General features: G+C 43.1%; 1 protein-coding gene across 1 annotated transcript in view; it reads left to right on the top strand.

Annotated features, from left to right (window-relative positions):
* Window positions 1-788: 788 nt before the first annotated feature.
* The window catches only part of LOC102025713 (microtubule-associated tumor suppressor candidate 2), a 75,646-nt gene continuing 54,830 nt past the window's right edge, over window positions 789-21,604 (top strand). Inside the window, exons 1-2 of the mRNA XM_005387754.2 lie at window positions 789-1,191; window positions 11,405-11,471. Of these exons, the coding sequence (XP_005387811.1) occupies window positions 1,138-1,191; window positions 11,405-11,471 (121 nt within the window). The 5' untranslated portion in view covers window positions 789-1,137. The remainder of the gene's footprint in view (window positions 1,192-11,404; window positions 11,472-21,604) is intronic.

Below are 21,604 nucleotides of genomic sequence, written 5' to 3'. Positions count from 1 at the left end.
ATTTTTGGACTTCTTACAAGCGCACGCTTGTAAATCTACATAGACTGTACTACTTAATTAAAATCTGCCTGGAAGATCTCAGTTAAGTTACTAAAATCACCTAATTTTCTGGTCTGTGTAGCGCCTTTGACAAAACGTAATTGTGTATTTCTGCTAATAATAAATTTCAGGATTTCTTCTCTGCGGTATCAGTACATATAAAATTAATCTTGTAAATAGTCATATAAATATATGTATTTTTAAATACCGAGTATCTTTTAGGGAAAAATTTTCGCTCCTTTTCCCCTTCCCTTTTTAATCTTTGGCTTTCAAAGGTTACACACTGCTTACAATGATCAAGTCTTCTGAAGCTTTTGTACCCATTTGCCTGGGAGGAATACCTATCCCGAGCCTCAGTTTTAATTACTTAAACCACCCTGGTGGGTATGTCGGCCAAGGCAAGCGATTTCACAGTTTTACATTCAAAATAAATGTAAAGATTTCATCAGCTATGGCAAAAAAAAAAAAAAAAATTGTGGTATTCAAATTTTAAAAAGAGCAGCTCTGCTCCTTGACAACAAATGCTCCTAACAGGAGTTTCAGGGAAGGAGAGGCCGTATCTACCATGTCTATAAGTATTTTTACTTCTTCAAAAGGCAGAAAGGAGGATGAGCGCAGAGGGGAGCGCCCTTGGTCCCGGTAGCAGCGCTCCTTTTGTGTGCGTCCTGCGTCCTCTCCAGGCGTGTCTTCGTGGTGCACAGGCGCACCCTGGGAGTGGCTGCCGGCTCAGAGCAGGCTGGCTGTCCTCTTGGAGCGGTGGCATTGGAAAAGGCTCTGTTGTTATAGACGATTGATTTGCCTCATTCTGAGGATTCCAGGGCAAAGTGGCCCTCCCCCCTGCCTGGCGCCCGCCCTCTCTCCCTCCCTCGAGCAGCAGGATCTGAACGCTGCTGCTGGGCCCTCCTCCTCCTCCTCCTCTCATTCCTCCGGCTTCTGGATTTCCGAAGTTATTAGGAGAAATAAGGTAGCCGAGGGGACCACATGGAAGTTGTGACAGCTCCCCGCGGCGCGCCCCTTTCGCGTGTGCCAGCGCCTCGGCTTAGGAGTTACCGCTGACACGCTGAATGCAGGAGTTCCCCTGCCAGCCAGCCTACCGGGATGGGCCACTGCTGCTGCAAGCCTTATCACTGCCGTCAGTGCCTGGACAAGACGGTACTTTGCCTTCTCTGTCTTCTCCCCCCTCCTTCTTTGCCAGGGCAGAGAGTCCGCGCCAGCGCTAGCCAGCCACCTCTGTCCTCCTCTCCCCAGCATGCGAGCGCGCTTTGTTAGGGGCCAGGAACCTCCCTTTACTCGTCCCCGTGTGCTGAATTGGGAGCGGGGCTCACGCAAACATTTGGTCTCGCACACTCCGCAGTGGTGCCTTACATAATTCTGTATTCCTGCAGTCTCCATGGAACTGTTGCATTTGCCTGAAATAGGAGGAACATCTTGAAATCCAAACTGCGGAGAAATTCTTGGAATATTCTTGCTGCATTGTAATGTACCTGCTAAACCTAAGCACTGCGGTGGGGAATGTAGATTAGCTAAGCATGTTTTTCTCCACGAAGCTGAAACTTTGAAAGTTGACCACCCTTTTTCTTTAAAGCAGTTTTTTTTTTTTTTTAATGTATATTCCTTATGAGTGAGAAAAATCACACCCGTCTAGTTTTGCTTTCTATACTCTTGGCATCCTGAGGGGTGGATAATATAGAGGTGAAATTTTGAAAGCCAGGGAGTCTGAGTGTGTGTTTAAGTAATCACTGGCGGGAAAAATTCACAGGCAGAGACCTGAAAACAGAGTATACCGGAGAATAGTATGGCAGTTCTAAGACAAAGCCTTTCGTTGCTTCTGACACTTGCCTGCTCTGTGACTTGCAAAGGCATTAGGGTATGCTTTTAATTTCACCGCTAGGTAGCTGCTGGCAGAAACTCTTGTCTCTGTGATATATTGTGTTATCATGCACATTTGAATTTCTCAAAGATGCATGAAATGGGATTTCTCCTGGGGCTGAAACTGCCTCCTTTTTGCCCACGTGCATATCAGCTACTAGACAGCTTGAGGTAGAATATGTGACCAGGTGAAGGGAAATACATGGCTTCATTTAAAACTCATTACAATGCAGTCACTGGGGAACATCTTGGTTATCAGTTCTGCTTATGAACTTTGATGCAAAGTAGGCTAACACACCACCTGGAAATTAAACTGATACCTTGAAAGTCACTCAGTACTCTTGTCCAATACAAATAACTATTCAGTGGGTCTGGCTTTTGCTACCCTGAGTGTGAACTAAAATGTTTACATACACATTTATGTCATTTTAACAGGTAGAAATATAAAATAATTGTACTCAGTGCTTTTCAAATCCTACATGGAAGTGATGAAGCCTTTTTTCTAGAAAAGTAACCACAAAAAGGCACCAAGTGAAGCTTTATAACAATACTTACTGTAAAAAGGAAAGATAAAGCACACGTACAGAAATATTATAAAGTTTGTATTTCCTAAACTCTGGCACAAAAGTTTTAGAAATAACAGCAACAAAAAAATCGGGAGGCTGAGGCAGGAGGATCTTTGTGAGTTCGAGACCAGTCTGGGGTACAAAGTGAGCTCAAGGCCAGCCTGAACTGCATAGCGAGAGCCTGTCTCAAAAAGAATAAAAAAACAAAACAAAACAAGAAACAGAAATAGAGGCAATATGTTTAAAAGTGAATCTGTCCTCACTGTCTTTCAAATCAAGTTCCTGAAAATAACCATCCCCTGATTATTCTTGAATTCAGAGATTTTGGAAAATCATCCAATGTTGTTTCATTTCTTTAGCCCTGTGATGTTTAAGTAGCTTTCATTTATTTTAGCTTTGAAATTTTAAACTCAGTACAAATTATTCTTTACAGATGAAAACATTAAAACTTTACCTTGCATTTGTAAACTATTTCATTGTGTTTCCACCCACCTTGGAGTGGAGCTATACTCACCACTGTACCACAAATGCACCATGCCCACACATCTTGGCTTTTCTTTGCTGTAGTTCAGAATAGTATTCCCATTCAAAGTTTTGTCGATACATACTCTTGGGTGCTTTTTTGACAACTGAAGATTTTCGTTTTTGTAACATAAAAGGCATTGGTTTGTTCAGTTGCTTGCTTTTCAAGTCATATGTCAAAATCATTTATTTATTCAATAGTTAGCTATTGCACGGAGAATTGTATAGCAGGAGGGCCGCAGCAAACCATTGCAGTCTCAGACTTTAGAACTCAGTACGCCTGCAAATTCCACAAGAAAACCTTTCAGAGTCTGTCAGCTCTGAAAACCCCACCATCAACACTAGTTTGAAGGGGGGCTGGTAATACTGTCGGTAAAGTTTTTCTGATTACTTTAGCCCAACTTAATGACCCTTGTAAAATGAACACTTCCTCAGCCATACAAACAGAGAATTTTTAAATAAAACTTTATTTTGAGAAACACACACAATAATTTTTACAATTCGGTCATAGTACAGCTACACGTGGTCTAAAAAACATGGTGGAAGAATTAAAGGACTATAGGTAATCAGTTTCAGAGGTGGAGCTAAGAAATAGGAATCTGAAGGTGCTTCTTTAGCATTTATTTTTGGGAGGAACTAGAAACTTGCCTAGCGTATAAAATAAAAAACCCTTTTCATTAAATGAACAAACGGTTTTTTAGAGCTACTTGTGCTTTTGTGCTTCCAATTTACAAAACCCTATCCAATTAGCAATATTTATTTCTGGTTTATTCTGTGCCTAGTTTCTATGGTGACTGTCGAAAAGCATCTTAGAAGGCATGGATAGCTATTCTAGAGTTTACCACTTACTGGTTTGTTTGAACTTCTGCCTTTTCCAGAGAAAGTGCAAGCAGGGTAGGCAACAATAATATACATAGAACAATAAAAGTTCATAAAATATTGGAGTGTAATTAACTGAAAGTTCCATGATACTGACCATACCTGTTTCTAGAATTTGGTAAAAGGCGAAATTAGGACAGAGCCTTTGGCAAGCTTTCTTGGAAGAAGGGGAACATAAATTAAACTTTGAATAATGGATTGGAATTGTATTAAACTGAAGAGAAGAAACAGTATTACTCCGAACAGGGAGTTCAAGAGGAAGAGTGTTTTAGTGCAGTTTGATGAAATATAAGAGGACAATTTCATGGTCAGCACAGTGGGAAAAACACTACATAGGGAGTATGTAAGTTTCTAAGGTGAATGCTGGACTTTTTTTTTTTTTTCACTTGAATTCATTAAAAGGTCGGGATTTACTTTGGGCTTTTTAACTGAAATGCAATCTGTAGCAAGACTCAGCTATGGGTATTTTGAGAGCAAAGGCCTGACCTAGAAGGCCATCAGGACATTCCAATGGATCCCAAAGGATCGGTTAACCTGTGGTCTCAGCAAGGTCTAGGGTGAAGCAGTAACTCTGCAAGTACAAAAGCTCCTCATCCTTAACCTTCCAGAAGTGATCCATTTAGGAAGGTGGAGTTACGAGGAGAAAGAAACTAGATGTGTAAGCCAGAATGGTAATCTGTTTTTATCAGTGAGAACTCTGACAAGCAAACAAAGATAACAAGCCTGATGAACATGTTATATCTTTTCAGAGTTAGAAGTCTATCTCTGAGAAACTATAATGGGAATAGAATCTGGCCCTGCAAGTTCTGTTATTTAAGAATCCAGTGGCTTGAGAGCCTGACAGGTGTGTCCCATCACCCTCCCTCATCTGGCACGCACTTGGGAGGGCTCTGTGATTGTTGCTGACCCTGGGAACTGTGCTTCCTCACTCCCGTTGCTGACTAGTTCCCCTCACGACGCATGGGCTTGTCCGTTCTTGTACGTGTTAATAGACTGAGTTTGTTGCCAAGTCTTCCTGGGTTAGGTCTGATCCTGTTCTCTTAGCGGCTACTTGTATAACTCTACTCTAACCTGTTATGTGCTGATTATAATCTTAGTTATAATCAGAAGCTAATCTCATTGACTTTTTTCTCAAATTCTTGGTGAGGGTGGGAGTTGGGAGAAGTCACCTTGCTGTTCCTCTCAGGTATGTGAAGGTGCTCTGACGCTAATGCATTAGGGAAGGTGATTAAAGGAAGGTAGACATCAGCAAAGGTCAAGGAACTGCTTAAGTGCACCATAAATAAATTAAAAATCACAGTATTGGCTAATTTCCCTTCCTGCTGCACTTACTCTGGGATCTAGAATTTCCCAGCATTGCTTTCTTAGATTGGCATTCCTTCTCCTTGGCTGCATTAGTCTCTGTCCTTTCCAATTGCTCATTTTCCATGTATAGATTTCCCTTATTAGCTCTCAGATATGAGATTTCCCCCATTCATTGCAGTATCTTAGGTAAACTAGATGTTTTCATTTAACCAGTGACTCAGCCCCTCGTGTTCAAGGATGAAGGCTAGAATTACACACATTTGTCACACTGATCTGTTTTAATACAAGGTTTGGCTTTACCCATTATTCATACAATTAGACACTGAAATGTGTTGAATCCATTAAATGTCAATGATACTTTGCCTTTAATAGAGTTATATGAAATTCAGGTTTTGAGTGGAAAAGTAGAGCATTATACGAAAATACATGCCTTAGTGTTAATTATATGTGAAAGCAATAATACCTATTGGTTGACTCAGAAGACACAGAATCTGCCTTAAAGCCATGATAACTGAAATGAAAAACAGAAGGTCAGCCTACCTCCCAAGGGATTTCTCTGCGGAGCTGTTATGACTCTGGCCAATCTTCTTAATATTAAGGTTGAAAATGAATGCAGTGTTTAAAAAAAAAGGTGCCATGAAAACAGCCCTGAAGACTTACCTGTCCTGTGCATGTCACCTGTGGCTTGTTCATTTGGAAAGTCAGAAGAAAACGTTTCCCTCGGAAGGCCAAGTTCTACCGTATTCAGTTAAACCCTAACCTGTATTCGTGGGTGAAAAGCAATGCTGTTTCTGGGAAGGGTGAAAAATTCCTTAACATCTGTGCAATTAAGTGTGTGCGTGTTAGGTGAATTTTTAAAATTCATGATGAAAAGAATCTAGATATTTCCCCCGAATACCAGAATTCCATCAGTTTCTTAATTTAATTCTTCATTGTGGTTCTTTTGTTTAGTATGGAGGGAGAAATGTCCCAGCTCATATGGCACAATTTTGCTGGTCTGCAAGCCAAAAAAGAAAGGAAAGATTAATTAAGAGTCTTTAGGCTTGCATATGTAATTGTTTGTTTACATATATATGACTCCTCTTTAAAATATATATAGAGAGAGACGATGGGGAAGACAGGGCTGATAATGCTCAAAACTCAGTGAAATTGTCCTCAGTGCCCCTTGTAGTCCCCAAGACTTCCACAGGAGTATCACAGACCAGAGGCAGAAAGTTGGAAGGAAAATGCAGGGCCCCTCTGGTGAGGTAGCAGAGGTTCCCAGAAAGCCCCAGGGAGTATCGTGTGTCACTGCTTTTCCTGGCTTTTGTGCTGGGGTGCTCCCTGCATATTCTTCTGCTTATTCATCTTCTGGCCTCAGTTTAAATCTCCAAAACAGACTTGCCCCACTGAATTCAATCCCGTTGTTTTATACTCGCTTATGCATTGACTGACTCTGAGAGGCGAGCTCCTTGAAGGCAGAAATTCCCTGCCTGGCACATAGTAGGCACTCAGTAAGTACACACTGCATTGAATGATGGTGCCTCAGAGGCACCCAGAATTCCATTTTAATAATAAACAGGCCAGTCGATTGGTTTCCTATCCAGGAAGGAGCATGGGTGGCTGATGCCCAAGCCTAGGATCACACAGGTGATGCTAACAAGGAGAGGCGTTTTCACTTCCTATTAGCACCAAGTTCCCATGGTATCATCAACCATCTGAACAGATAACACTCACTGGCCAAGCATCTTAAAATAACAGAGTGTGGCAGGCATGCTTAGGGCTTGGCTACAAATCTACTTGCTTGAAATGAATGGAATAATGACTAGGTTGCATGCTTTTCCATGCCTCTCTAGCCAGAAAAGATAAAAGGCAACATTCCGCAGGAGTCTGTGGAAGGCCTTGGCCTGGGGGACCATGTTTAAAAAGCAAGGTAGGCTCTCGTGAAGCAGATCACCTGAAGCATCTGGGATGCTTAGGAGCACAGGCAGATAAGGTGAGCTGGATGTGTTGTGAGACCAGCTCATCTTGGAGTCCACGTTTGAATAACATATGTAGACCATCTTGAAACAAATAGAGAAGTGAGAGTGCAGAGGAGAGAGTACATGACTAAGAGAATGCCACTGCTGGTTTGGGGCATAGGTGAGTGTTCTCAACCTACCCATTTCCAATTAACCCTGCCGTAAACAGCCAATGCAGAGGAATGGCCTTCTTTGGCTTTGTGATTTCTGGACGGTGTCACTGGGTTAGTGAGCTCTATTTTTAGCCCTTTTGAGTGAACGCAGGATCTCTCGTGCTTGGCACCAGTTAGGAATTTTCCACTTGTCCCCCATTTAGGGAAGCGCTGATCTAACCTTGGCCGTCAGAGAACTTGCTTATATTCCAGTCATCCCCCCGTCATCACCCAGGACCTAGCTTAGTTTGGGGAATGAGGGAGAAAAGCACCTTGAGGTCCTTTTAGAAGGAGTCCTGGGTATTCCCCAGAATCTGAGGGCTTCCTAAGATCAAGACCATCACTGGCTTCGGTGAGCCGCAACAGACGGAGATAGCACTTTGGCAAGGAACAGCCAGTGGAAGTTTCCTTGAAGTTCACCGCCTGCCTTAAGAGCGCTGGATCTGCATTCACGGCTGTTGACTCATCGCGTTGCAGGGTAGCCCTGCGTCATTCTGATTTGGCTGACGGAAAACTAAAAGCAGCTTTCCTTGATGCAGAGAATCTGTAAATTAGAAGTGTTGATATCATTTCAAAAGAAGCACTTAGAGAAGAGGGGTTGTCACCACACTGCATAGGCTGGCTCTCCTTGACAAGCTGGGGCAGAGCTACGGCGCCATCTTCAGCAGGAATGCATTCTGGGGCCATCAGAACGGCCCTTCCAGGGCTATCAGGGAAAAGCAAGCAGATAGCACTATCTGAAATTTTAACCAAGGAGGCTGTACTGAAAAGGGTCCAAGCCCTGGAAGTGTACCACCGTCAACCTCCAAATCAAGGTCCCGGGTAAATGTGGGCAGCTCAGGCTTTGAGGCAGTGAGTGAGCGCAGCCAGGGGATTTTCCAGGGAGCCAGATCAGTGAGTCCAGAAGAGAAGAGAGTGATCACCTTTCTTTCAGCCAGACATGAACAGAAGTGTTCAGTCTGGTCTGAGGACAAGTGCAATTTTAATCTTGAGTTTATATCTGTCTAAACTGAAGAGGGGAGATTCTTGGTGTGTTAGAGTTTGACGAAGAGTGTAGGTGCTGGGTTATAACTGCTGTCTTTGCCATTTCCTGGAAGGAGGTGCAGGGGCTGCTTACTTCACCATTAAAGCTCCAGTTCCCTCCCCAACAAAGGACATAAATTCCAGGAACCACTGAATAGTACAGTCAGCCCTCCTGAACTCCTCCTGATAGTCAGCTAGCAGCAGATTGACATTACCTGGGGAAAAAATGTATCTGTACTGATCATGTGCAGACTTTGTATTATCATTCCCTCAATAATACAGTATCATCAACTATTTCAACAGTAATCACATTGCAGTAGGATCATAAGTAATCTAGAAATGATTTAAAGTCTGCAGGAGGATGCGCGTAGGTTCTATGCAACTCTTATACCATTTTATCTAAGACTTCACCATCCCAGATTTTGGAAGCCTGGGGTGAGAACAGGGGTCCTGAAACCAGTCCACTCCCTGTTGGTACTGAGGAACCGCTATACCTGGAAAGGTAAATGGGATCTTGCCTAACACTGTGTATGGCCTACAGAAGTGTTTGGTAGAAGTTAGCGTTACAAACCTTTATTAACTAGTAAATAATCTTCAAACAAAACCCACTTGAGTTACCCCTACCTGCCCTTTCTTTTTCTTGGCAGTGCTGGGGATGGCAAGTACAGTACCACTAGGCTGCACGCCCTGCCCTCTCAGTCTTGCTGATCTCTCTGGGTATGTGGCTCAGTGGTAGAGTGCTTGCCTAGCGTGCTTGAGGTCCTAAGATCGATATCCAACACCACAAAAAAGTAAAATTTTAGAGTCTGGGCAGACCCAGGAAGGTGCTCAAGAAACCAGAGCATAAAACTGATATGAAATCTCTAAACAGATAATTAATGCAGAAAGGCACCTATTATAAGATGTTATCCAATTGCAAATAAAACAAAAAGAAGCCATGGGACTGTAATAACACCTGGCATGCAGGTGTAATAACACCTAAGTGCTCGCCGCTTTTCAACTACATTACCTATGCTAATTCACTGAACCTTTGTGATAGCCCTGTCCACTGGGCTTGCCATTGAGACAGTATCATTTTATGATAAGGAAAACATACCCTGAGTTGTCATTACTGACCCTGAACTCATAGGGAAGAACTTCACAAATGAGGCTTCAGTAAATCTGGAGAATGATGAGCACCCACTCTCTCACAGAACAGTGCCTTCTTGCTGTGTCCTCTCCTATGGAAGGTCAAGGTTATGCTCTGGGGCTTCTAGCATAAGACCACTCACCCATTCATGATGGCCCCTCAGGACGGAATCATCCCAAAGGCTTGCTTCCTCAGAGCCTTACATTTATGGGTGAGTTAGGATCAGAGCATATGAATTTTGGGGGGTACAAACATTCAAACCATGGCAAGGCCTGTTGTCACTCAAAGGATGGATTTGTTGCTACATTTTCTCAGAGAATTACTAGCTAATAATTGTCAACAATTGTGATGGCAGTAGCTCTCAGTTTATTCTGAAAATTGAGTTTTACTTTTAGAATTATGAATATTATGACATTGCTGAGGAAAGAAAGACCTTTTGAATCACCTGAAACTCTCCCTGGAACCCAAACTAGCACCCTTGTTATCTGAGTCTAATTGACCCAGTCACAGGAACAAGAGTATAAGAGCTGTCTGTAGTTCACTGACCATAGGGGCATCAAAGGTGCTGAAACTAAAGTCAAAGATAGTCAGTAAAGAACATTGTAGTAGTCTGTGTTCCATCACTGTAATGAAATACCTGAGACAATTAACTTATAGAAAGAAAAAGGTTTATTTTGGCTCATGGCTTTTGAAGTTCCAGGCCAAGGTCAGGGGTCCCACTGGTTTGGAACAGTGGTGGGTATGCCAGAGGGCAAGGGTGGGGAGAAACCTGCAGAGCAAACTACTCACTTCATGGCCAAGAAGCAAAAGGGAGGAAGAGGCTGGAGTCCACAGTCCCTGAGAACCTAAGGACCTTCCAGTGGACCCCTCCATTTCAGGGGTCCACAGCACCTCTGAGGAGCACTACCTTGGGAACCAAGCCTTTAACACATAGACCTTTTGGGGCATTGAATGTGCAAACTATAGAAAACATTCACAAGGCTCCGGGGATATCTGTGCCAGAGTTATGGTCTACATTTGAATCAAAAAAGTCTGTCTCTCAAAATTTGTTTGCTTTGGGAGTATATTTTATTGAATGACAGCTTCTTTGAAAGGCTGATATCTGTAACTTGTTGTTAGTATTTTATCATTATTATTAGTAGTAGTATTTATTAATAGAATCTTAATCAACTCTTTATGGTATCTTAATAAATTCTTAATTGAATTACTGTAACCCAGGTTACAAATTGAGCATATCTTCCACTCGTTCTCTTTTCTATGTGACAGAGTATGTTTGATTTGAAAATACCTTAGCCGTCTTTAAGAGGCACATGGGATCCTTTACCCTAATACTTCAAGTGTAGAGGTTCCTTTTGTCCCTCCTATTGATGTCAATAATAGAAGAAAAACCTAGGAAGCCTTAACTGCTGTGACTGATCTTGTTACAAAGATAAATGTTTCATGTTGAGGGTTCAGCTCTGATCGTTGTTATTCATTAGGTAGCTAACCAGATGCACACAAAGGGTAAGTTTAGGGGGAGAGTGGTAAAACAAGCCTTTGTAGGTCAGAGAAAAATAACATGGTTAAAAAGGGAAAGACTTAGCAGTATATAGTAATAATACACAGTATATTGATGTGTAGGACACAGATGTGCAAAAAATCATTGCAGGATGATCTACAAGAGTGTAATATGTGCATAGAGAAAAAGCACAGCTATGGGTATTTCAAATATTACAGTGCAAAGTTTGATGTTTGAATGAATACAGATGAATGAGTCAGACTTGGCGGTTAAGTTTTTATATGCTTATGTAATGAGAAAAATTATCTCCTTAAGGGCTAGACTTATAAATATTTGCTTAATGTGATTCATTAATTAAACATGTGCAAGTACTTATGTAGCATAAAACTAGGGGACTCTCGGTATTCGTTTTGTTTTTTCAGAATGAAAGTGCCCTTGTGAAAGAAAAAGAGCTGTCAATCGAACTTGCAAACATCAGGGATGAAGTGGGTAAGTAGGGCATTGAAAATGAGGACCGTAAAAAATGTCTTTTCCAGATTCCTATGGATGTGTAACAAAAGCAATTATGTCTCCTGTAATAAGCCAGGGGAAACCTGCCCAGACGCATAAAGTGTCTCACCCAACGCGGCGGTGGGCTGCTGGAGCCCTGCAGGGAGCCGTAATTTTTCTGTCTGTTGTTCTAAGGACAGCTTCACAACAACAACTAGCAGTGGAGCTAATCAGGCCTTGACTCTGGATTCGCAGATGGCAACACATACATCAGTCTGCGTTGCTGGGTGTGACAAATGTCCCCTCTCATCCAGGAACCTGTGACAGCGTGCGGGGCTCTCTGTAAAATACAGAGGTTATGTGGATTCCTGCCACTGTATACTCCCTGCCGTGAAATACTCTGTGACCCGAAACACATTCTGGTTGGATCAGAAATATAAGGGTCGTGGTGAAATGCCTTAACCTTTTGGCGCATGGCATGGTCTAGTTCAGTCAGAGCCAGAAGAGACTTTACCAATAAAAGGATGAGCCTGAGCTGGAGAGGTCCTAGATCGAGGACCAAACTGAGCATGACCGTGTTCTCAATCTTGTTACTCCGTTTCTTTAGGAATCAATCAGCAAAAGTAAAATAAACACGGCCTCTTCCCATTCGTCACTGCTTCTCTTTGCCAGTGAGTGTTGCTTCTCCATTTAGTGCGGTCCTGGGAACGTCCCACCTCTGCAGGCGTGGCCTTATCCGTGAATGAAGGGACCTGCACGGTCCCGGCCATCTTCAGCAGGGGCCAGGCTTCCCCAGGAACCAAAAGCCCCCAGCTGTGCCCTGGACGGAGTACTGAAGTTCAAACTCAGCTTTGTCTTGCTCTTCTGTTCTTTTTAAAACTTTTGTCTCCCCTATGAGTCTTGTGACTTCTTTTGTCATTGAAATGGGTCAGCATTGGCCACTTCTCCAATCCAAAGAGAGCAGCCGCCCTGTGGAAGGCAGTCGTAACCGTGTTCCATGCCACCCACGCCTGTGAGTGACCCAGAGCTGCCCCTGACCACCACTGAGGAGTAGCCAGGAGTAACCTGATGTTGGTTTTCATGAGCAAGGCCAGGCAGCGTGTGGAGCAAGTGCCTGAGATGCTGAAGTCTATCAGAGCATGCTAACCCTGGTTGGAAGAGCGCCCAGCAGGGAGGAGAGGCGGTGGTCGCTGTATTCCCTCAGGCTTCCTGCTGAGAAAACCTCCTCCTTTTGTTGTTATGGTTTTCCTGGATATTGAGTCTCATTTCTTGAAGTGAGCACCATCCCTTCCAACCTGCTGTGTACTGGGTGTCATATCCCTGGCAAGCTTAGCTGCAACCTTCTAGTGACTTCACTGCCAAGGCTGCCATATATGCAGTCTTGCCCCCCACTGGAGTCCCTTCTTCTGTGGGCTCCCGCACGACCAGATCCTGCTTAGGGCCTCAGAGGCTCGCATTGAGAGTGACCCCCATTTTTCATGGCGGGAAGCCCCTGGAGTGCTTGCTGATGGTGAACCTACTTTGGACTTTTCTTCTTGCCCTACTAAGAGGTCTCACCATCCATTCAGCAATGGGGCCTCTGGTCTCCATATGACCGGGTGTTTATCTCAGGTATGTGTGTATTATACACATAAACACACACACATTCATATACATACGCACACACCTGGACCTCCTTATAATTGATTCCCCTGTCTCTTCCTTCCAACTGAGCGCAGTGGCACACACCTGTAATCCCAGTTACTCTGAGGCAGGAGGATCACAAATTCTAAGCCAGCTTGGGCAACTTAATGAGGACCTGTCTCAGAATAAAATACAGAAAAGGCTGGGAGTCTATCTCACTGGCAGAGCACTTGCCTACTGTGCATGAGGCATTGGGTTCAACCTTCAATACTGCTGAAACAAAAGGAACATTCCTTCCATAGATACAGACCATCCTATTAGAAAGGTGCACCCTTGTTCTTTTTAACTGCAAAGACCCCTTCCCTAGCCTTACCACCTCAGTCCCTGCACTTAGTAATGTGATTCTGAGGCCTCTCCTTCCCGTACAGGTGGGGAAGAACAAGTCTGACCTTCCCTGACCTTCACGCCAATGTCCACTTCAGTGGCCGTGAGATCGTAGTGTCAAGATAGGTGAATCTGCAGAGACACAGGAAATGAATGCTGCTGCAGAGTCCTGCTTTGTCCAGAAAGGGGTCTAGCCCTGTCCATGTGAATCAGACCTCCTTCTATCTTCTCTTCTTTGAGCAGAACATGTTGGTCTTCACTTAGGGAGTTGAATTAATGGATTTTTCTGCAGAGTTTTCATTTGGGGGTTATCAAGTCTATTGTTCTGAAATGCTATAAGCCAGTCTCTGTGTGTGTTTCTCCACAAAGGGATGAGTTTATAAGTAGTTTCAAGATGTGGTGGTTCTCAGCTTGACCTTTACAGGGGAAATTGTCTGACCCTTCTGTCTCTCAGGGTCCCTTTCGTAAAATGGAAAGCCAATTAAAGAAAAAAATGCCGATAGAGCACCCAGTGAAGGTGACTCTTGTAACTAGTAGGTGTAGCACCTTGAATCTAAAGATAGAGGACAGAATTCTCCTCTTGAGAATGAATTCTTCCCTGGAGAGACCTCTGTACTCCCGCGGGCAGGCTTTGGATCCGTATCTGGCACAGTCCAGTGTGCCAGGTCCAAGGCCACTGCCTTCTGCACTGTCCTGAAACCTCTAAATGCAGCAAGCGTTACTCAGGATGGCATTGGGTTTGGTTTAAGTCATATGATCTCATATTAGTACCAAAAATAGAACCAGAATCCACCTGCCAGATGAAGAAAGCTACGAGAGGCAGGGCAGAAGCCCCTGGCAGCACCACACCCGGGCTGTTCAGCCCAGTGTTCTTCCCCAAGGACCCTTGGGCAGCAAGCTTCCAGTCTACTCTTCAAACGGCAGTGTTAGAAAAGACGGGACCAAGGGAACTGACTGTCAGCTCCAATGCCCACAAACTATGTAGTCCTGAGAATGAACCTTGTAAACCTTATTTTCCAATGGTCCTGAGGGAGATAATGTCAGCCCTATCCCTTACAAATGGCCCTACCCTTATTTACATCCTTTGTGAGCTGGGTCCAGTGGGAGTCGCTGGGGGTGGGGGTGTGGGCCAGGCTGGGGTACAGGAGGTGGACTTCCTAAAGGCTGTGAATTTAGACAGGGAAGAAAGGAAGAAACTGCAAAACATCAGAATAGCTCAGGTATATTTATTGCAGGTTCCAGAAGAGGATTGACCTGTCCTCTGAATCTAAAACTTGCTGTTAAACTTTCATATCCCGTTAAACTGCTACCCTAAATCCTACCCACTTCTCTTAGTAAGTATTCATCAGTTGTCCACACCTTTGAAGGGAACAAATTCAGTCACAGGCATTTACCATCTAGTCAAAATCAGCTTTACAAGTGGTCCTCAGCCCTGATGTGTATGAGTCACTAGAGAGCTACCCTAGACGAAAGAATCAAAATAAAGACCTACTCAGAGCAACAGAATCAAAATACTGCATTTGAGGATAAGCCCTAGGCATTTTTAAAATCCCCTAGTTGTTTATTAAGGACAGTGGAGTTTGGATTCAGTGAACATGTTGAAGGAAGAGCTTTTTATTTGGGTCAGAAGCAAGAGGGGCGGGTCTGCAGGTAATTCCAGTGGACTGAGAGGATGAGTCCCGCAGTTCCAGGCTCTGGGCAGAGAGAGGCCAAGGAAGAAAGGCCCAGGTGAGGCACAGGTGAGTGCAGAAGGGTCCAGAAAAGAAAGATGCAAAAGACAAGGGCCACATTGGAAGTGTCAGTGCCACACTGAAAGTGTCATGACAAGTGTCATTGGAAATGACACACAGTGCTGGCCTGGCTCCTGGAAACAGGAGCAACCATCCTCTTTCTTGCCCTCTTCCTTCCTTCACCTTTGCCTGCCTGGGTAAGAGTGTCCTCAGATCACCTACCTTTGGAGGTTTCAAGATCTAACCCTAGAAAGTTGTGCCCTGGTGCATTTGCGGACAGCGCACATTTACGACACCTCCCTATTTGTGACATTTTCAGTGAAGTCACAATAGAATTCTTTAGAAGATGTATAGTTGACCAGTGCCCTGTACCAGACTATCAGATGTGTCATCCCACACTGATAGAGAATCTCTGGTAACTGTTAAGTAGCAATTCCCTGGCAATGTATATACAAGAACATTTCTAGAATATTCTCTAGTAAGTGATATTTTTCTCTTTCCTTCTTTTTGTTTTCTTTCTTTTTTTTTTTTTTTGACTGTTATTTTCTGATGCCAAATGTAGGAGAGGACTTTTCCACACTGACACTCAATTCTCCAACACTAAGTTGGGTGACCCAACACTTCCATTCAATTCTGACTCTGTCCAGAGTTGGCACAGCCCCACAATTTAAAGGCTTAAGGCTATACCACTGATTCTTACTGTTCACGGGTTTTTAGAACCCTACCCTCTCCTTGGAGATCAGTGGTGCAGCTAAAATTTCCACCCCACTAGGCACAGACTCACTCAGCTGTAGTAGAAAGGGCCTTATAATCACAGAAGTTGCCCTCATCACTCAGAAAATTCCAAAGGTTTTAGGAGATGGTGTCAGAAGCAAGGATAAAGATCAGTGTATTATTATACCACACCTAAACTAGGTACCACAGATTTGAAGAATGATTCACTTGACAGGATCTGACCACATTGCGTGTAGCAGGCATAGAAGTGCTACTATTTTAGAGCGGGTTTGGATCTTACTGACCATACCCTAACCATTGCATTTTGGAGACTGGTACACAGACTTGCTCAAAGTTCTTGGGTAAAACTGCAAAGAGCACCAAGAAGAAACCCTTACTTTTCCTTAGTCTCAGTTAATTCATTCATTGCCAAATATTTCTTGGGTGCCTGCTGTGTGCCTGACAGAGGCCAGGTAGGGTCTCTGAGGGACGGCAGAGTAAGTTAAACCTGGTAATGGGACGCCTTCTGCAATGTGACCACACTGTAGCCCCTGCCCATTTCTGTGCCCCAGTGTGGGGCTGCTGCCACTAGGAGGAAGGGGTATTTCCTTTTTCTCATTTACACAAAGTGCAGCTGTGTGAGCTAGCTTGACCTCGTGCTTTGTATTAGTGATTCTATGGTAAATAAGACAGTAAGACTAAGACCAAATCCTTGTGGAGTTTATAACCTGAAGCTCCATGGAGGAGATGTAGCTGAAATGGGCCTTGTATGCTGACAGTGATATGGGCAGGGAAGGAGAGCGTAGTCATTAACATTTGCTGACACCTGCTGCACCCATTGAATGGATGCCACAGCCATTTCCAGGCATTACCCATTTGTCTTGGTTACCTTTCTTTCGTTGCTGGACAAAATACCTGACACCGGGGCTGGGGACTTAGCTCAGTGGCAAAAGCACCTGCCTGGCAAGTGCAAGGCCGTGAGTTCGGTTCCCGGTACCGGAGAAAAACCCAAAAAAAAAAAAACAAAAAAAAAAACCAAAACAAAATACCTGACACCCAAAATTAAGGAAGGAAAGGTTTACTTAGCTCACAGTTCGTGGAGGTTTCAGTCCATACTCAGCTGGCTCCAAGGCAGAGGGGCACATGGCCGAGGGCAGCCCTTCATGGAAGATAGCAAAAGCAGCAGGAACAAAAAGGGAGGAGTGGCTGCAAGCAGCCTCTTTCCCTCCCTTACATTGTATGCAAACTACCTGCCTCAGGGTGGGTGCAGCACTCACACCCATAATCCCAGCATTGGACCATGGATCAGTCAGATATCTAGAAGCCTGCCCCAAGACTGCATGAGGCTTTGGGGGGACATCCAGACACAAACCATAACGCCATTGTACAGCTAAGGAAAGAACATACTATCTCCCTACCCCTCTTTGCTTGTGTCGAGCAAGGTCTTCACACTTGTCATTTCAGTCACAATGCTAGCAAGCGAGAAAAAACTTCTCACCTTTGAGCATTTGGGTTTTTACCTTTTTGCTATTATGCAGTAATAAGTGTGCTTACATACTACAGTAAAACCTTGGCTTTAGAGCAGAATTTATTCTGGATACATGCATGCAATCCAAAGCACTTGTATGTCAAATAATAAGAAATTACAGAGGGCAGGGATATAGCTCAGCAGCGCAGCACCTGCCTGGTGAGCACAAGGTCCTGAGTTCAATTTCTGGTACCACAAAAAAAAAAAAAAAAAGAAAAGAAATAATGGAAACTCAGATGATTTGTTCCACAACTCAAAAACACTCATACAAAAATGATTACAATAAGGTAATGTAATGCAGAATAATAAAGAAAATACAAAATAGAAAGAAAAATAAACAAATTAACCTGCACATACCTTTGAAAACCTTTGTGGTTGGTGGATGACTTTCACTATCACAAATGGAATCACGGCCCTCTGTTGGCTGCATACAGGTTTAACAAGGAACCTATCCAGTGACACTTGTTTTTGCCTTCTTTTGAGGATTTTGCAGAAATGTGACATTGTATTGTCATGAAACAGATTCATCACTCAGTGCTACAGCCTTATTTGGGCGGTGCTTTCCTGCAGCATTTTGCACTGTTTCCCACATTTCCCTAATCTCACTTGAAATGAGGGATTCTTCTGCCTTTTTCTCCTCCACCTCTGCAGATGAGATCTCCTCCATAACCTCTTGCTGTTGGGAGACCATCACCCCCAACCCTGCAGCAAGAGCAAGAGAGCAAGAGTGAGAGAGAAGCAGAGAGAGAAGAGCCCTTGGCTTGGTTGTAATCGTATGATATTCGGCACCACATACTACTGGTATTGTGAGACATTACTCATTTATCAAATTTAAATTGATTAGAAATATTTGCCCATCTTGGAGAACACTCACAGAACAATTCACTCATCATCCAAAGTTTTATTGTATGGACCGATAATTCTGACAGATTCACAATTATTCTGAGGTCACACATGTGTGAAATGTCCTTGATACTTATTCTGTGAATGCAGATAAAAGAGTACATATAGTAGATTGGATCTCAGGTTCACTAGGATTGATTATAAACAGGAAATTAAATCTGTTTCTGTCTCACATACCACACACATAAACAGACTTCTAAGAGGAGGTGCATAATGTCCAATTCTGTATCAGGGTGTGGCTCAACGTGCAGCTTTCTGTGCCCAAGAGTGGACTGCTGTGGATCCAGGGCAGAATCTGCCAATACCTGTGTTATCTTTTACTGTATTTTCTCGAGGTTAAGGCTCCTTGGCATCAAAAATGAAATCAGAGCAATTTAGAATTTTAAGAGTTTGATGCTATGATACACAACAACAGTTCATGAACCTGAGAGGTCTCATGCTGGAAAATGGCACCAAGTCTCCACGTTCCTGCACTGTGTAGAGCATGCAGGGTGGGATGTCTTATGTTCTTTAAGTCAAACAGAGCAATTTAAACTGCTGTTTAAGTTGGTAGCTGATTGATTTTATTTCATTCATTCATGCTGATAAGGACATTAACGTTTGATTTTCTGCTTTTTTGTACTAGGGATTCAATCCAGGATCTTCTCACCGACCTACATCCCAGCCTTTTTAAAAATTTTTATTTTGAAACAGGGTTAAGTCACCAAGTTTCTCAGGTGTGGCTCAAACTTGCAAACCTCCCGCCTCAGCCTCCAAAAGTTCTTAGATCAGAAGCTTGCACCGCCATGCCTGGCTAACATTTGACTTTTAAAATCACATTTAAAACTTTTCCAGAAAATGTAATTTTGAAAAAAGACCTTTGATGGATTTAAAGATTTACGTCCTAGAGGGAATTACTCCCACCGAGGAGCTTGTGTCTCAAGTTTTCTTTGCTACCATCAATCAAGAGGCTGTTTATGCTGAGAGCATGGCTTGGCCCTACCTTACTAGAAAGTCTCATCATTAAAAGTCATTGTGGAGCTCAACACAGTGGCAGCACCAGTATTCCCAGCTACAGGGAGGCTGAGACAGGGGGATCACTTGAGCCCAGGAATTTAAGACCAACCTGGGCAAAATAGCAAGGCCCTGCCAAAACAAAACAAAACAAAACAAAACAAAACAAAACAAAACAAAACAAAGTGAATCAGAGCAACTCCGCCGCACAGAAAAACATGCTCTGCAGCACTTGGTACAAATGGAAGCTTCTGCTTGGCTCTTTTCATTGACCCTAATACTCGGCCACCCAGACAGAAGCAGGGTCCCTGGGAAAGGGGTGGGAGTTGGCTCTTTCTCTGAAGTTCTCAGTCAGCTCGGGTGTCCTCTGGTCCTATTTACCTCCACCATCCCGTGGGCAGAGCTGCCTTCTGCTTCTGCTTTCTGTCACAGCCTCCTCCTTAACAGGAATTTTAAGGCCTCCTTTCTGGCTATTCCCACCCAAGCCAGGCCCACAAGTATTATCTTTCTGTGAGATTTAGACTTCATGTCAACTTTGCTTTTTATCTCCACTGAACACTTTAAAAACAGTAAAAATGAAATATAGTTTTAAGACAGAAAGCAAATAGAGGATTTGGCTCTAGGACCCCTGAGGATACCAACATCCTGTGGATGCTCAAGTCCCTTCCATAAAATACAGTATTTGCTAAACCCTTGCACATCCTCCCACAGGCTTTAAATCACTTCCAGGTTACTCAGAATGCCTAAGATACATGCTATGGAAATAATTGTTATACTGAATTGTCTAGGGAACAATGGCAAGAAAAAAGTCTGCCTATGTTCAGTACAAAAGCAATATTTTCAGTCTTCATGTGGTTGAATCTAGAAACGCTAAAGCTGATGCAGAGGGTTAACTTTATTTAACAAAGATCACATTTAGAGTTACTCAGGCATTGTATGGAAATGTAAATGATTAAATCCACATTTGGACTAATGTCAGCTTATTGAAATATCTTGGTTTTATATTATAGAAAACATTCAAACTTGAAGTGCAGCATAAGATTGTTTGAACGTTTTCTATAATATAAAATCAAGATATTAAAATTTTAAAGAGCTTTCATGTAAAGATGGGTCAGAAATCCAAGTTTATGGCAATGAGCCCTGAATTGTTCATCATGTTCCTAAGTTATGAGCTAGCATTATTTTTTTTCAGTTTTTTCTTATTTTATAACTAACAACCCACACATATATACAGATACGAATGGAAGAGCTTTTGTGAGCTGATTATTTTTTAAGTTTTATAGTTATACATAAAATTTCTCTTCCATTTTATGATTACAGCCCATTATATTTACATAGTGCTTAGTGCTACCTATTAAGCTTTGCCACATGAAATGTCTTATTTATTCAAACAACTCAGTGAAGTAGGTATTGATCTCTTTATTTGATAGATAAGGAAATTGAAGCTGCAAGAGATCAAGTGATTTCCTGAGAGCATACTGCTGGTAGGGCTAGAGTCAGTTCATCAACTTTTCCCATATACAGTATATAAGATTACTGTCATGTCTCTACCTCCACCACCAAGTTTTCTTCCAGGTTTTAATCTGATGAATTAAAATATTGGGGAAGTAAAATAAAATAACTGTTTCTCTTTCTAGTTCTATGTGACTTCCACCTAAAACCATAATGTCTCAATTACTTTTCTCTCATTGCTGGGACAAAATACCTGAGGCCCACAATTAAGGAAGGAAAGGTTTATTTAGCCCACAGTTTGTGGAGGTTTTAGTCCATACCAAGCTGGCTCCAAGGCAGAGTGGCACATGGCAGAGGGCGACAGTTCATGGGGGGAGCACACCACAGAAAAAGCAACAAGAGCAAAAGAAGGGGAGGAGCTGCAGCAAGCAGCCTCTTTCCCTCCTTTCCATTGTATGCAAACTACACACCCCAGGGCAGGTGTAGCACATCCATAATCCCAGCATTGGACCATGAATCAGTCATAAACTTTAGTAGCCCGCCCCATGACTGCGTGAGGCTTTGGGGGGACCTCTAGACACAAACTATGACACATAATAAATACTAGTATGTATCTGTCCAAACATGGGTAAAATGTAATTACCTGACACAGTGTGATATTAATTGGTCCTCGCTTGTGTCCCTTAGAATTGGGCTCAGATGCAAATACCCAAATCCAAAAATAATGGTAACTTAATTAAGGCAGCTGCATATCTCTCTTACACAGGCAGGAAATGAGCACCTAGGGCAAGTATAGCGCTGCTCCT

This window comes from Chinchilla lanigera, unplaced genomic scaffold (genome assembly GCF_000276665.1).
Source record: "Chinchilla lanigera isolate Chin_1 unplaced genomic scaffold, ChiLan1.0 scaffold00030, whole genome shotgun sequence".
In the NCBI taxonomy this organism is placed as follows: domain Eukaryota; kingdom Metazoa; phylum Chordata; class Mammalia; order Rodentia; family Chinchillidae; genus Chinchilla; species Chinchilla lanigera.
Note: the sequence above shows the minus strand (reverse complement) of the source record. Positions and strands in the feature narration are given on the sequence as shown.